Genomic DNA, 14693 nt, shown 5'->3' on the forward strand with positions numbered 1-14693 from the left:
TACTGCGATTTTAGGTATGATTGGAAGAGGAAAGGAGAATACTAAAGTTCCAGATTTAGTTGAAAATGATGAAAGACGCTGAAGAAATTGATTGACCGCGTTTCGGCTTCAACCCTTAGTTGTACTGTACAACCAAATATGTTGAGCTACCACTTTTTATTTACCTGTTGTTTTTACTCTTTCACCAGTAATACATATCAAATTTAGTCAAGCATAGAAATACTTTGAATTGCCTGGTGAAACCTGAGGCGTGATAGCATACTCAAGATGGACCCACGACGACGGAACAACCATTATCGACCCCCTCCAACATCGTCTTCCCTCCCTCCACCACCGAATCAATATAATCTTCCTCCTCCACAGGATCAGTATGGTCAACCTCAATCTAATTCTCAGAACCATTATGGTGTTCCACCTCCCCAGCCTTCTCAAGGCCAGCAAGCGTTCCCTCCTTTCCCACCTCAAGGTGGTATACCGGGACCAGGCAATTCGACTCCCCCTTATCCTCCTCCAGTAGGAGGTATACAAGGCCAGAATGGCTCTGGACCAGGACCAGCTGATCCAAGACTGAGACCACAAGATCCAAGAAATCGTTATAGACCTACACCCCAGACAGCTACACCAACTCCACCACCACCGTCTTTTTCTACTCCTCCTTCAATCCTTCCGCCATTGACGACCACCGCACCTATACCGCCTGCCTTTCATCCAGCTACAGCTGACGTGAAACCTAACGGTGCATCTCTTGCAGCTGCTGATGGAGATTTACAGAATGGTGGAGAGACTTATAAAGGGAGACGAAGACCTTTATTCTGTGTTGTATGTGCTAGTAACAATGTAAGTAAAGTAGCTAAATTCATTGCAAATGTTATGATGAAGCTAACAAGACCGCATAGAATCGATCGATGGAAGCACATATGGTATTGAAGTGAGTAAGAAGGAAGCTCGTAAAATTTGTTTGTACTGATACCTCTCACTCTTGGGAATAGTAAAAATTCATTTAGAGTAATATCAGCGGGAACAGGCTCAGCCGTACGATTACCTGGACCTTCAATTGATAAGCCAAACGTATATAAATTTGGTACACCATATGATGATATATATAAAGATCTAGAATCGAAAGACCCTTTATTATATTCCAAAAATGGTTTATTACCAATGTTAGATAGAAATAGAAAAGTTAAAAAATTCCCGGAAAAATGGCAAGAATTAAAATCTGTTAATGCAGATATTGTCATTACTTGTGAAGAAAGATGTTATGATGCTGTTTGTGATGGTATGTTCCTCTCTTTTTTCTCAGTCTTGTCATGTTATTTCAATCTCTTTGTATACATTCTTCCTTTTCTTCCCTTTCATTTACTGATTGTTTGCTTCTGATAGATCTATTGACTCGAGGTGGTGAATTCAATAAACCTATACATGTGGTAAATTTCGAGATCAAAGATAACCCCGAAGAAGCTTTAATAGCTGGTCAATCAATCTTGGAGTTTGCTAGAGCTGTAAGTGGATATTATTTCTCTGTCAAATTTGTCTGAAATCAACCTAACAATAGGCTAATTGTATCACGTGAATGTTTACAGGTTGAGGCAGCTTCAGATATAGATACAGAGATAGATTCTATCTTAATCGCGCATTCTGATAAACATCCACATGTTCTTTTGCATACAGTAGCATTTTATTGATAAATCTATATAAATATCATTACTGAATGGATGAAATGTATGTAAATTACCAATATCTGTGATACAGTATGGGAGACTGTGGATGTTATCGATTATAAAGGTTAAAAGCATATACGATTAAGTATTTTTTTTTCTATCTACAATTACATTTTATTATATTATAAGAACAACAGTTGAAGTTAACCCAAAAAGAGGAAGATGTATATTGTAGATTTATATATTGATGAGATGTGTCAAGATGCCGTGTTGAATGGCTTCACTTGCAGATAGGGTTGAAATGCGTTGAGGGTAAGATCGGAGGACGACAAGGTGATAATCTTAGTGTAATGAGGAGAGAAGGTTCTTGGGGATGAGACAATCTTCTGCCGGAAAGAGCACTAAAGCACTGGAGCAGTCGTAGCTGGAGGGTCGAGATCTTTCTCGGCCTTGCCATGTGCAGCGATCTGAGCACCCTCAACATCAGATACAGTGTCTTTCAAACCCATCCTGATAGAGTAAGACCATTGTCAGCGGACCGCCATTGTCAGGCCAATGAGACTCAAATTGTCCTCTAGGCTACAATTTGAAGAGGGAAATGTAGAACACTCACTTTGAAGTATCCCAACCATTAGCTTCCAAGTATTCTCTGAATAGGATGTCTTCGTCATGCATTGCGTCAGGTTGGATGTTTGGAATGAAGACAAGGGTGATCGCAGCTGAAACTAAAGCTAATCCACTACCAAGCCAGAAGACCCCAGTGTTATTCCCATAAGACCCTGGCTCGCTATTTGTACAATCATTTCGATCAGCATTTCATCCTAGACAGAGGAATAAGAAGTATCGGATCATTCTGAACAAAAAGTTTTCAATCTTTGACTCACCCGAAACTAGCTTGAATTTGAGGGAAGGTATATGTACCGATGAAAGCACCAACTTTACCAATTGCAGCTGCAATACCATATAATTGACCTCGTGTAGCGGTAGGTCCAATTGCCTTTGAAGCTAAAAGACCAAGGTTGTCTGGCGACGGAAGAGTTAGTTAGCATTGCACATATCCTTAAAACTGAATGCATCGCTTACTACCAGGACCAAGTTCCTGTCAAAGCCAAGGAGGATGATCAGTTATCAATTGCATGAAATCGGGGGCACTGAAGAAGATTTTGACTTACACCAAATCCTAAGAAAAGACCATAGAGAATAGCAAAACCGGCAATTCTGTTTGATTGTGTTAAACTGTAGAAATATCCTGGTGATTAGTGACTGGAAATATCAGGGAAGTACAGAGCAAGCTCACAGATTGTATGTACCAGAAAGGATACAACCGATCAAACATTGACAACAAAGACCAAAGATCATACAGTATTTGGGGCCCAAGTAGTCAACAACGAATGCTCCAGCGAGGGTACCAGGCTGATGAAAGCAGAAAATATATAGCATTAATAATCATGAGAGAACCAAATAACGGCATGTAAGATGATCGACTCACAACGTAGAAGAAGTTGATGAGACAACCCCAACCGATAGAAGTATAAAGGGTACCATCTGGGTCGGCGACATCAGTAATAGGTGTAGCATAAAGACCGAAGGGGTAGGTAATCCAGTCGTACAAGAACCACTAAACCAGTTGATCAGCTCGACGACGCATATGAAGAGCGTGAGAGGGATGGGCACTAACGGTGATGGATACTGCAGCTAATTTAACCCAACTGAACGATTGGAAAACTCGTAAATAACAGTCTTGAGTTTGTAACGCAGGATAAGGCGAATAAACTCACTATCTCTTGATGATCAACCAGTATCTACATTGAACGGCTGCTCAGCACAATGACCCCGACAAGTAAACATGTGGAGAGATGAACACTCACGGAATTTTAGTGTGTTTCATCGCATTCTTAGTATAAGCTTCGGGTTCTTTCATCTTGAATCGGAAATAGAACATCAACAATGGTGGTACACAACCAAGTCCTAAAGTCATTCTCCAAACAGCGTTGAGATGGTTCATTCCGAAAATCCACAGACAAACGAGACAAACAAAGTATGCTAAATCATCAAACCATTAATAACCCTGAATATGTTTGCTGTCTTTGCGATATATTCTCACTTACAAATCACAAAAGCGAAGTCAATCATAGTGTTTGTAGCTAAAAGGCAACCTTAATCAGCATCCAGGGGCAACACCGACAGCAAGACACGCTGAGGCGATAGTCATATGGGATAAGTTGACTTACCTAAAACGAAAAGTCTTTGTTGGGTTTTCTTTGGGATATCAGGATCTTCAGTGTTTTCAGCAGCAGCTACTGAACCGGTAGGGTATTCTCCGCCTGCCATAGTAGTGTATGAGCGAGTATTCTAGTATTGTGTCAGCGAATGACTTACCGATACCAATACCGACAAGGAACCGGTAAGCTCTGTTATACACAGCAAGACAGGCATTAACATATAAGAATATGAGCCAAGAGGCAATATATTCATAACAAAAAGGATTGGTATAAGGTCATTGTTCAGATTAGCATGTATTCGCATTTGCTGGTCTTAGGTAGGAAGGTAATTCGTCCACTTGGTGGAAAAACTCACAATAACGCATTGATGGTTCCTTGCGCGCCTGGACCTTTTGATGCAGCTTGAAGAGCTGAAAAGACAAAGACGATAGCAGTACACAAGAGCATTCCGAACTGTATGAATTTCTTTGATCAGCATTCTATCACGGTGTAGCCAGATCCTGAATCCATAAGAGATTGAGGTATCGCAAATTCCTGATTAAGCTTCCCGTTGAGACGGCCCAAGCTCATTCGGAAAAGACAGAAGTTCCAACATGATCATTGAAAAGGGCAACAAACTTAAATCCACTCACTTTTCTACCGATCTTATCTGAAACCCAACCAAAAGACAATTGCCCAACTACAATACCAGCGAAAGCGATAGCAGGTAATAATTTACCATTAACAGGTCGATTTTTGAATGCATCAGCATAGATATAAGTTTTGATGATATTGGATGCTGGACCAATTGATGCATTTGCGTAACTGCAGGTTTAGACATGATATTGATGGGATAATTAGCTGGAAGGCCTATCATACAATATGTATGTCCAACCGAGAAAGTAACATTTTACAGATGTGGATTTGAGACCAACTTACCCATCGGAGAAGAGCGAAGCTCCCTGTTTTCCATCACAACAACCAACAACGAGAGAATGAAATGATCAGTATATGTTAAATGCATGATATAAACCTGGTTATCCTCTAGTACTTACAGCAGCAAAGATCCTATGTCAAGCGAATTGTATCATTATCAGCTGGGTGCTAGTTGGGAGTTTGCATATCACAGATCCACAGATGTCAGGGGAATGGTGGGAAGTAGATGTCCGACTTACGCTCCTTTCTTACTTAGACCGATCTTTTTCTCGAAAGCATTTGAATCTTTGGGATCATCACCCGTTGTAGGTTCCAAGTCTACTTTATTTTTGGACCAAGGAAGCTTCATTTTGTTTGAATGATTCTTTAGCTATATGATCGAAATCTATCGATGAATGCGTTAATTCCTGAAGATAAGATCAGGATAATCAAAGTATTAGCTAGTAAACTGATTTTTATCTAATCAATGTTGATAAAGATATCAGAAAGATGAAAACTGAACAAATACAAAACACATACTCCAACTTTTTTCTCTCTCTATTCGTTGTTCCTTGTAGTCGGTGTTATTTTATTGTTCTTTAAGCTTGTATTGCAGTAACTATCAAATGAAATCACGCGGAACGCAAAAACGTCGGAGCACTCTGTTAACATGGCGGCATCCAAACCAATTACCTTATTCCATATGTTTATGTTATACTCGTATCCTGGGCGGGGTAATGGAGGACGACGGGGAAACAAGGTTTTGTTTTTACTTCAAAGGGCGGCTAAGAAGGTGGGTTTGGAAAAAGTGTATCGTGTGAGCAGATGCATAATTTAGCTGTTTTCCCTGTACTTACCCTGAGCTCCGTCACAGGGGCCATCTTGGGTTTTCCTATTTTTGGATTTTCCCATTTGCCTCTTTGGACCTTACTTATCTCCACTTAAATCCAGAAATCCTTGATGAGCAATCCATGAACGTGATCAATTATGATCTACTGTTATTGACTATCTGTAATGCACTTTGCAATTAGGATAATTTCTGCTATCGGATCAATGCAAGAGAGCAAATCTCACATTCCCGTTCAATCGACATGAAGATAAACGTGCGCGTTCTATTTTGGTAACTCACATCCTTCTGCAAGCTTCCTGTGAACTCAAAACTCTATCAACCTTATTGATGACTCGATTGATTCCATCTGATCTCTCGCAACTTGCAGCAAACTACTACAGCCTGCTGACATAGCTCAATATTTCACTTACGTCTTCATAAAAGTGCTGATCCATAATAAAACCTTACATACGTATCATATGCAGAAGAGAACATCCAACCCAACATATGAAAAAATTCTAGGAAGCGTTGAACAGTGAAGCTAAGAATACACTGACATTCTACTAAAGACGGTGGAATGTCCTCTGATACAAAAATATGATTCACTTTCCGGGTCTCAATCCCCTCCATACCAGCATACCACCAATGGCTAAAACGCCAGTAAACACATAGAATACTCTACCCTCACCTTTTCTACTACTCAACGGATCCCTTGGATCTATAGGTGTCGATAAGAAGTCTCGAAGTGGTAAGAAGAGAATCGCAATCACGAAGTTGGTTATCCAGTTTACAGATAGTGATAAACTCGATACCGCTGGAATAGCCTAATGCGGATCAGTGGTCAGCTATATTAAATTCACAGAACCCTACGAAGCAATTCATCGCTGAACTCACTGGAGAAGGTACAAGTTCCGATACTAATAAGAAAGGTACTGGACCTAGACCGATTGAAAACGCAGCTATAAAAGATATTATCGAGAATGCTGACAAAGTTCGATGACCGTTGTCAAGCGCGACAGCCAATAAAGTACTTGTGATTCCCATACCAGCAATCGAAGCGAGAAGCAATGTTTTCCTTCCGAGTCGCTGTAAAGTATTTGATGAGTCAGCTAATCAAAACAAGCCTTTGTGATTTAGCTGACTTACATCCATCAGAAAGATCGCTGGTATCGTCATGATAGCATTGACAAGTGTAATCCCTACACTCATCACACCTGCAGAAGCAGGTAATAGGGGTCTCAATACTGGAGTGGAGTAGAAAGTTACCGCATTTACACCTGACAATTGCTGAATGGCCATAAGTGTAGCAACTAAGATTGCTGGGCCCCTAAGCGATGTGTTACCCATGATCGAGCGTAGAGTAAGCTGTTCTGAGGGTTTCACTGAAGTGGAATTTGATGGTGGAAGTAGTGGAGAAGCTGCTAAACATCAGTTGTAGACATTAATTAGCTAATGGCCTCATCTAAAAGAGCTGATCAGCTAAAACTAACCCTCGTTTGCTGGTCTCGCGGAAAACACATCCCCCTCTTCAATATCTGCTTCATCGAATATAGGAGTCGGAGCATCAAGACCATGTTGAGTCTTTTCTTCAGGAGCGATAATCTGGTTTGCAGTAACGATTTGAATCGCAGCAACTATACCCGAAATTGAAACTACATATCTCCAAGTTCCTGGAATATCCCCTTCCTGTGATTGAATCAGCACTATGTCGCGTTGTTAGAACGAACTAGAAGGACAACTCACTTTTCCTGTTAAGAGGAGTCCAGCAACTTGAGAAGAAAAAAGACCGATGACAATAGCTAACTGATTCATTGTACCGATTTGACCTGATTTAGCTGCTAGCTCTGGTGTGGATTTAGCTACCATGGATAAATATGGTGGAACTAGACAGATGGCTATTCCTGATGATATACCGACCACAAGTCTGTTCGTTTATTCTTAGTCAACTATCTATTCTCGAGAAGAGCAGTTCTTGCTGGATAGCCTTACCTGCCTATAGCTAATAACGCCCAATGAGGTGCTATACTCATTCCTAAAACTCCAACTAAGTTTAGATACCCTGTCCAAGCTATACCGCCTTTGATACCTTCTTTCTCCACAATCCACGAACTGCCTAAACTTCCTATCAGACCTCCTACAGTGAAGATGGCTGTGACTATACTATACAAGTTTGAGTCCAGGTCAAGACATAATGGAAGTCGGGAAGGGGGAGGATAAGCTGGTGTGATACATGTTAAGGAGTTTACTGGGAAGTTGAGTTCAGAAAGATGGTATCCATCTGAAGTATTGGATAATTTTGTCAGCTACCATTAGTGACTATTGCATCAAGAGCTGGACTGACAATACCATGAGGAGCTAAAAAGACAATATTCTGTCAACTGGTACATAAACAACTCCTGCCAAGACCTGTCACTTACATACACGCCCATAGAATCGAATACACCGCGGTCTTGTCACTCATCTTGGTGACAAGGATCTAAAAGCAGATTGTACCTCAGATAGCGAGTGTCCTGTGTTGTAGAAGCTCAAATTCTAACTTGTTTATGTACAACACCATGCAAGCAAAACAGAGATTACGAGTATAAGAAGACCAGGATGTAGATCTGTAATATTAATGTTCTCATTATGACTGAGGTTGAACCGGTTATTAACCTATCCTTGGATTTCTGAGGTGCCACACAGTAGTAATCCCGCTTTATGCCGTGGTTAAAGACAGCAGCATAGACACGCTCCTTCACCTTCCAGTCTCTTTTCTATTCATTAAACGTATTTTCCAACATCTTCAAACACTCCTCTTCCTCTTCCAACCACCTACCTGAAGAAATAAACAACAACTACAACAAGATGTCCGACCCCAACGACGGTATGTTCTCGCTCTCACTTGACTTCAGCTTTCAGCTATTTCAACATTTCGGATAAGTAAAACAGTTTTTATGGAAACGTTCAATCGCTTTCAACTTTGTCTGCTTTTTCACGCCTTTTCACTTCAATGATCTGTCATTTTCGCGTCGCCTTCCACTTTTTTACTCAGATTTACAGCTATGCCACTGTACATGCGTGAAGAAGGATTGTAAGGATAGAAATCAAAGGACACTTTCCATGGAAACCTTCCTTCTGTTTCACCTTCCAGCCAGTTTCTTCTGTTCAAACAATCTGTCATTCAGCTATTCCTTTTAATCTCGTTCCTTCTCAACTTCGTTGTCAACAGGTACACAATAGCAATCTCACAAGATCGATCGCGTCTAATCTTTCGGCTCTTTCTGCATTCCTCTTCTATCACGATGCTTGAATCAACGATAATAATCGACTAACCGACTAAATTTAAATCAACTGACACCGATTCAATTTCCCCAACAGTATGGCAACGAGACCGAGAAGGATCTCCACGAAGAGATGATAGTGAAAGATCTCCAAGAAGAGATAGATCTAGAAGTCCAGCTGCTAAATCAAATGGAGATGGCAGAGGTCGGTAAGTTAGAATAGACTTTCCTTTCGTTAATAACGAAGAAACGATAACTTACATTTCGGTCATTTGTTTTCGATAGAACTGAAGAAGGTCAAACTTCAAATGCAGGAAATAATTTGCATGTTAGTGGATTACAAAGACATATCGATGAAGCAAAACTAAGAGAATTCTTTGCTGCTATTGGTAAAGTAAGTTAAAACCCTTAAGCTATCTTAATTAAATTTATGAAGTAGCTGATACAAATGACTTCTTAGCCTGTACTCAAAGCCCAAATCATGCTTGATCCCCACAGTCGTAAGTCAAGCATCCATAGAATTCCATCATTCCATGAGGCAGCAACTGATACTATTGATTATTCTGTAGAGGAATCAAGAGGTTTCGGGTTTGTAATGTTGGAATCTGGTGAAGATGCTCAACTTGCTATTGAAAAACTTAACGGTCAATTACTTGAAGGTAAACCTGTTACAGTCGCTCAAGTGAGTTGGGCATGATATGGCTTTAGCAAATGAATGTGTTTTGCCGGACTAACCCATGTCATTTTCACGTAAATAGGCTAAAAGAGGTCGTGCAAGAACACCTACACCAGGAAGATATCATGGTATTAAAGTAGATTCTGCTCCTAGATCTTACGGCGATCGTGGAGGTGGTGGTTACGATAGACCATATCAACCTAGATCATATGATTCTCGATATGCCGATAGAGGACCACCTCGATGTAAGTGAAATTTTGTGACTGATTCGTTAAACATTCGAAATGAAGATGAGCTAATATCCTGATGTACATGACAGACGATGATAGAGATAGACGATACGACGACAGACGTTACGACGATCGTAGATACGAGGATAGACGTTATGATGACAGAAGATATCGAGACGAAAGGGATAGAAGGGATGATCACTATTCAAGAGATCCAAGAGATGGAGGGTAAGTCTCACATAATCACATAATCACTTCTTCAGACAAAGTCGTCAAAACTACCTGTATTTGTAACTGAGTGATCGGTTTTTTTATCTTTTCTCCATACATACTCTTAATCATATCGCCTTTTTGTTGTGCCAAATTTACACAACACTCAACGTAAAACCTGACACATATAGATATTACTCTTACCGTAGTGAACGTGATAGAGGAGGTTATGATAGAAGAGAAGAAAGACCCCGTTATGATGATAGACCTCGATACGATGAGCCGTAAGTTGATCTACATGGCTTTCAGCGTTCAGAAAAATAAAACAAAGCAAAGCATAAATATGAGCTAATTCAAACTTCTTCTATCGGATTGAATAGAAAACGTTACGATGAGCGACCACGATATTAATCATAAAGTTGAAAACAAAACTCAAACACATATAGTAGTCTGAATATCTAGATGGAAAAACTTGTATCTTATCGTTTAAGGGAAAAAAAAGTTCATATATTCTGTCCGTATGGACTGGGATCATGCATAGCAATGGAACCGTACAACGGTCATCAGAAGCTCAACGGTCAGCAATAGCGATGGAACCACTTTGCCCTCACAACAAACTGATCACAACTTGTTATGCTAAGTAAGCATTGGTGAGGGATGGAGTCATGATAGATCCATATGATAAATTCATTAATACTATAGCTACAATATAAATAATTCCACCACTTCTGCATGGACCTTATTTCGGCTCGCTTTCACCATTTCGAGATCTCCGACAAAGAGCCTTAAGCAGTTTCGTGATGATCTTTGAGAACATCTTTAGCATGTTCTTTAGCATCTGCTGAAACGTTAGGGTTATGTAAAGCGCTGTTAAATGACGTAAAATTGTATGATGTTAGCAGACCGTCTCCTACTCTTAGATTGACTTATATACAATGGCATCATGGGAAGAACAGGAACTAACGCTTTGTATCCACCTAAAACTCTATGTTCATGTTCTTCACCTTCCTTGAGTACTTCTTGAGCGTGTTGTTTAGCTTCATCGGATACATTGGGGTTGTGTAAGGCTCTAAAAAAAGGGAAATTGGTATTGATGATGTCAGCTCGGAACCAAACAGTGTTTTTCCTTTCTTTCACATGCTGATCCTACTAATCTTCTTCTCCCTTCTTCTCTCCATTTTGCTCCTTAACTTTTTAGTGTAATTGCAGGTGAAGATAGTAAAGTCAAGTTTTGGGGACACTCACGCTTTATATCCGCCCATTACTCTATGTTCATGTTCAGCTTGACTACCGTCAGAATGGGAATGAACATTGTTAGAATGAGTTTCGCCGTTGTGACCTTGACCATTATGAGTTTGACCGTCGAGGGGTTTTTTGGTCAAAGCGTCTTCATTGACATCAATTCCATGTTCTTTGAGTACTTCAACCGCATGAGCTTTAGCTTCGGGGGAAGTCTAACGGTGAAACGTCAGCGATAATATAATGTAACTTGGTAATAAGTGAAATTAAGATGGTGTGAACGAATAACTTACATTTGGATTGTGAAGGGTACTTTAGACAAAATAAAGCAAAAATCTTATCAGCTTTGCTGATTTCACGGAAGGATAGACCAAGGCGAATAGACTGAGAACAATGATTGTTCAACTTACGCTTTGTAGCCGCCTAATTGTCTGTGTTCGTGTTCAGAAGACATTTTGTTGTGTTAAATTTGCAATGGAATATTTAGCTATTGTAAGAAGAAGATTGTGTAGTTCTAGTATATCTTCAGTATAGTTTCATACGAAAAGGGAAGAGAAAAGGAAAAACGGAATGATGCTTAAAAAGAGGATATCTCTTATATACCATGCATTGACATTCTACATATCACTCTTTTTCTCATGTTGTCAAGTTGATGTCAACCGAGGTAACTTATTATTGATTGTAGTTGACTGGATTTTCCAATCGACTTGAGCTATATAGTACGACTCGACATGACGTGTGAAACGAAACATCTTTGATGAGAATTGATAGGATGATGACGCCATGCATACCTTTGGGTTCCTTCACCTGACTTCACCATTTCGATAGGTACACAAGGCCTGTGCAATACCTGAGAAGTTGTGCTTGGACCTCTTGATGACGTTCTAGAATATGCTACATGCATGAAAGTCTCGAAAAATGTATATACAACTTCTCAATTTCATTAAATGTCATTATCGCTCGCCCGCACAGTCAAAGTGCAATCATGGTTGGGACCTCTGTTTTACCCAAAAGCAGCCATACCACCACTCCAACCACCTCTACCACTTTCTCTAGTCAACTTTTCAGCTTCAATTCGACTTGTCAAGTATTCAATTTGTGAGGACATGTTATTGAGTGCGATGTATCTTTCTTTGGAAGCAGCATTACTGAGAAAACCGCCGGAAAATCAGTCGCGCAATTCCATCGGCAAAGCGCTTATTTCACTTACAATCTATCCAGTATCAGTAATCCCTTAACTTGATCTATTTTGCCTTTAATCTTGTTATCCAATATAAGTGAGACAACCAAAGATTCGACTTCCGCTCGAGGGATGTTGAGGGTCTACGTGGATGTCCGTATTAGCTGTGTTCAGAATGCAAATATTACAACAGCTCACCTTAGCCAAAGAGTCTAATTCCATTCTTGTATATGGTTTGATGATATCGATGATATACTGAGTCCGCAATGATCGCAATAGATCACCCACAAAGTAATTGATGAACGGGTCCCCAGTAATCGTAGCTCGGTTTGCTAAGGATCGCGACATTGAATTAGCTTGTTAAAGGGAAGATCAAGCTGTAAGCTCACCTTTCAATATCTTCTCGGCTTCTTTGACATCCCTTCTCTGATATGCTGTAACCAAACTGGTCATAGCTATAATTTGAGGGTCGTTCTTATATCTGTTTTTATGTGAGCGAATACATCAATTATTTTTGGACTCCGTTACTTCAATCGAGGTGAAGCTCACGGTTTGGTTTCTTGCGAATCAAAAGGATTGATCTCACTCCCCATCAACATATACGTCAATACGAGGTATTTGAGTACTTGAATACGCTGTGTAGACCCAGATTCATCGTACTGCCTGAAAGATTCGAACAGATCGGTCGACGCTTTTGCCCATGCCTCTATAAAGCATTTACCCTTTCAGCTGCATGTGTTACGGTTCGGTTTTAGCTAACTCACTCTCCATCATCCACATCTTACCTCCACATTCCTTGATTGCTCCCATCACTCTTGGATGTGGGATAGCATTTTTCACTTGCATTGCTGCGTTGTATATTTCCTAGAACAGAATCAAGTAAACATGTGATTTGAGTACATATCTCGGCAATGGGCTCACCTTGAGCTTACGATTTTCCTTCAAGTCACTGTACATTTGAATCTCTATTGCATAAAGCTCGAGCACTAAGTGTTTGGACGTAAGCTTTGATTTTGCCGATAGGAAAAAAGCTGCCAGCTCACATAGCGATCCTTTTGACTGATCATCAGAAGATCCGGAACCACTAGAAGGTGCACAAGTAGCGTGCAGTGATTTCAGAATCTAATGGTATAGATCAGCTTAGGCTGTAGGTGATCGAGAACCTTCTGAGCTCACTGGGGACAATCTATCGTATTCCTTTCTATCTAACCATAATTTCGCTAATTTCAAATTTGATTTGGTTGAGAGTCTCTGTCCATTCGTCAAAGTCAGCTTAGTTACGTGCATACGTTCTTAAAGACGAAGCTAACCTCATTCTTGGCTTCATCACAGGCTACTCTGGTAGCTTCATAGAACTCTTCCAATGTATCCAATGGTACTTTTGGAGATAATGCAGCATGCTATACGAATACGTCAGCTTTTGCTTTGCGAATATTAGCGAAATCACAATGAGAAAAAGAGCTGACCTTTCCTTCTCCGCCAACATAATCGAGTATGTTATTTATAGATTTCTCAGCATAGTTTCTGGTAACATGTGTCTGATCAGGTAATTGTGAGCTTCTTGGTCATGTAGATAGACCAAAGTGAGGAAGCTCACCTTGGTATAACTCAACAACTCTTTATATGTTTCTATCGCTTTTTGAGGTTGATGAAGATGTAGATAATTCATTTTCGTCATTTGCTTCAATGCTTTGAAACCCCTATACATGTAACACAGATTAGTTTCTCAATGCAAGAAAAGTGAAGTGCACCTGTGGGAGGGAGATAGCCGAATGAGAAGTCAGAGAAGAATGGTGTGAACGCTTGGATCGCTTACCATTCCCCCTTTTCATCTTGGCCATCCACTATACTTCTAAACGCTTTCAAAGCTCCTTCCGCATCGTCTTCCTTCAAAGCTAGAAATAAATGTAAGGTCAGCTTATAGCGTAGGATTGGAGAAAGTTATCCTAGAGGAAGCTTACATTTAGCTTTGTAGTATTGATTCTCTATATCACCTGCACCATCCATATCTTCTTCCTCTTCGTCGTCATCATAATCGAAGTCATATTCCTGAATGAGACTGATATGAGCTGTTATATCTCTAATTTAGAAAACAAAAGTATTACGCAGCTCACCTCATCGTCTGCCGCATCCTGTGCACAATAGGACATCAGCTAACCTGATCGCTTCATGCGGAATTACACCTGGCAGTAGCAGAAGGAATATAACAATACTCACTTCCATCATAAATTCATCATCGGACATTTTGGCCTTGATATGTTTTACTACTTGTTGTTTTCGATGAAGGATGTGAAT

At 40.2% G+C, this 14693-nt stretch overlaps 6 protein-coding genes across 6 annotated transcripts; 2 read left to right on the forward strand and 4 right to left on the reverse strand.

Annotated features, from left to right (window-relative positions):
• Positions 1 to 267: 267 nt before the first annotated feature.
• On the forward strand, positions 268 to 1682 carry L201_003696 (RNA polymerase II subunit A domain phosphatase SSU72; the record flags this gene model as incomplete). Its single annotated transcript, XM_066219449.1, has 5 exons — positions 268 to 837; positions 897 to 928; positions 990 to 1276; positions 1381 to 1499; positions 1581 to 1682. The coding sequence occupies 5 exons, from the start codon at positions 268 to 270 to the stop codon at positions 1680 to 1682; spliced, it is 1110 nt and encodes a 369-aa protein (XP_066075546.1).
• Positions 1683 to 2059: 377 nt separating this feature from the next.
• Positions 2060 to 5144, reverse strand: L201_003697 (uncharacterized protein; the record flags this gene model as incomplete). The annotated part of the gene is made up of 18 exons (XM_066219450.1): positions 2060 to 2168; positions 2272 to 2445; positions 2543 to 2681; positions 2742 to 2757; positions 2831 to 2894; positions 2956 to 3071; positions 3148 to 3276; positions 3337 to 3367; positions 3437 to 3460; positions 3527 to 3701; positions 3767 to 3802; positions 3890 to 3982; positions 4038 to 4069; positions 4236 to 4333; positions 4513 to 4684; positions 4799 to 4821; positions 4915 to 4927; positions 5035 to 5144. 18 exons carry the CDS (start codon positions 5142 to 5144, stop codon positions 2060 to 2062), a joined length of 1554 nt encoding a protein of 517 aa, XP_066075547.1.
• A 1061-nt stretch (positions 5145 to 6205) lies between these two features.
• Positions 6206 to 8064, reverse strand: L201_003698 (uncharacterized protein; the record flags this gene model as incomplete). The annotated part of the gene is made up of 8 exons (XM_066219451.1): positions 6206 to 6427; positions 6498 to 6689; positions 6750 to 7024; positions 7094 to 7289; positions 7347 to 7527; positions 7593 to 7881; positions 7945 to 7958; positions 8021 to 8064. The coding sequence occupies 8 exons, from the start codon at positions 8062 to 8064 to the stop codon at positions 6206 to 6208; spliced, it is 1413 nt and encodes a 470-aa protein (XP_066075548.1).
• A 383-nt stretch (positions 8065 to 8447) lies between these two features.
• On the forward strand, positions 8448 to 10267 carry L201_003699 (uncharacterized protein; the record flags this gene model as incomplete). Its single annotated transcript, XM_066219452.1, has 8 exons — positions 8448 to 8466; positions 8961 to 9072; positions 9149 to 9257; positions 9324 to 9363; positions 9433 to 9545; positions 9622 to 9784; positions 9859 to 9997; positions 10189 to 10267. 8 exons carry the CDS (start codon positions 8448 to 8450, stop codon positions 10265 to 10267), a joined length of 774 nt encoding a protein of 257 aa, XP_066075549.1.
• Positions 10268 to 10764: 497 nt separating this feature from the next.
• L201_003700 (uncharacterized protein) lies at positions 10765 to 11672 on the reverse strand (the record flags this gene model as incomplete). The annotated part of the gene is made up of 5 exons (XM_066219453.1): positions 10765 to 10846; positions 10944 to 11048; positions 11225 to 11433; positions 11512 to 11530; positions 11629 to 11672. The coding sequence occupies 5 exons, from the start codon at positions 11670 to 11672 to the stop codon at positions 10765 to 10767; spliced, it is 459 nt and encodes a 152-aa protein (XP_066075550.1).
• Positions 11673 to 12221: 549 nt separating this feature from the next.
• L201_003701 (uncharacterized protein) lies at positions 12222 to 14642 on the reverse strand (the record flags this gene model as incomplete). The annotated part of the gene is made up of 16 exons (XM_066219454.1): positions 12222 to 12366; positions 12429 to 12541; positions 12597 to 12730; positions 12788 to 12879; positions 12948 to 13104; positions 13163 to 13262; positions 13320 to 13384; positions 13442 to 13520; positions 13575 to 13649; positions 13709 to 13798; positions 13865 to 13936; positions 13996 to 14098; positions 14215 to 14293; positions 14360 to 14447; positions 14513 to 14530; positions 14616 to 14642. 16 exons carry the CDS (start codon positions 14640 to 14642, stop codon positions 12222 to 12224), a joined length of 1437 nt encoding a protein of 478 aa, XP_066075551.1.
• Between the last annotated feature and the right edge of the window lie 51 nt (positions 14643 to 14693).

Source organism: Kwoniella dendrophila, chromosome 4 (assembly GCF_036810415.1).
Source record: "Kwoniella dendrophila CBS 6074 chromosome 4, complete sequence".
NCBI classification, from domain to species: Eukaryota; Fungi; Basidiomycota; class Tremellomycetes; order Tremellales; family Cryptococcaceae; genus Kwoniella; species Kwoniella dendrophila.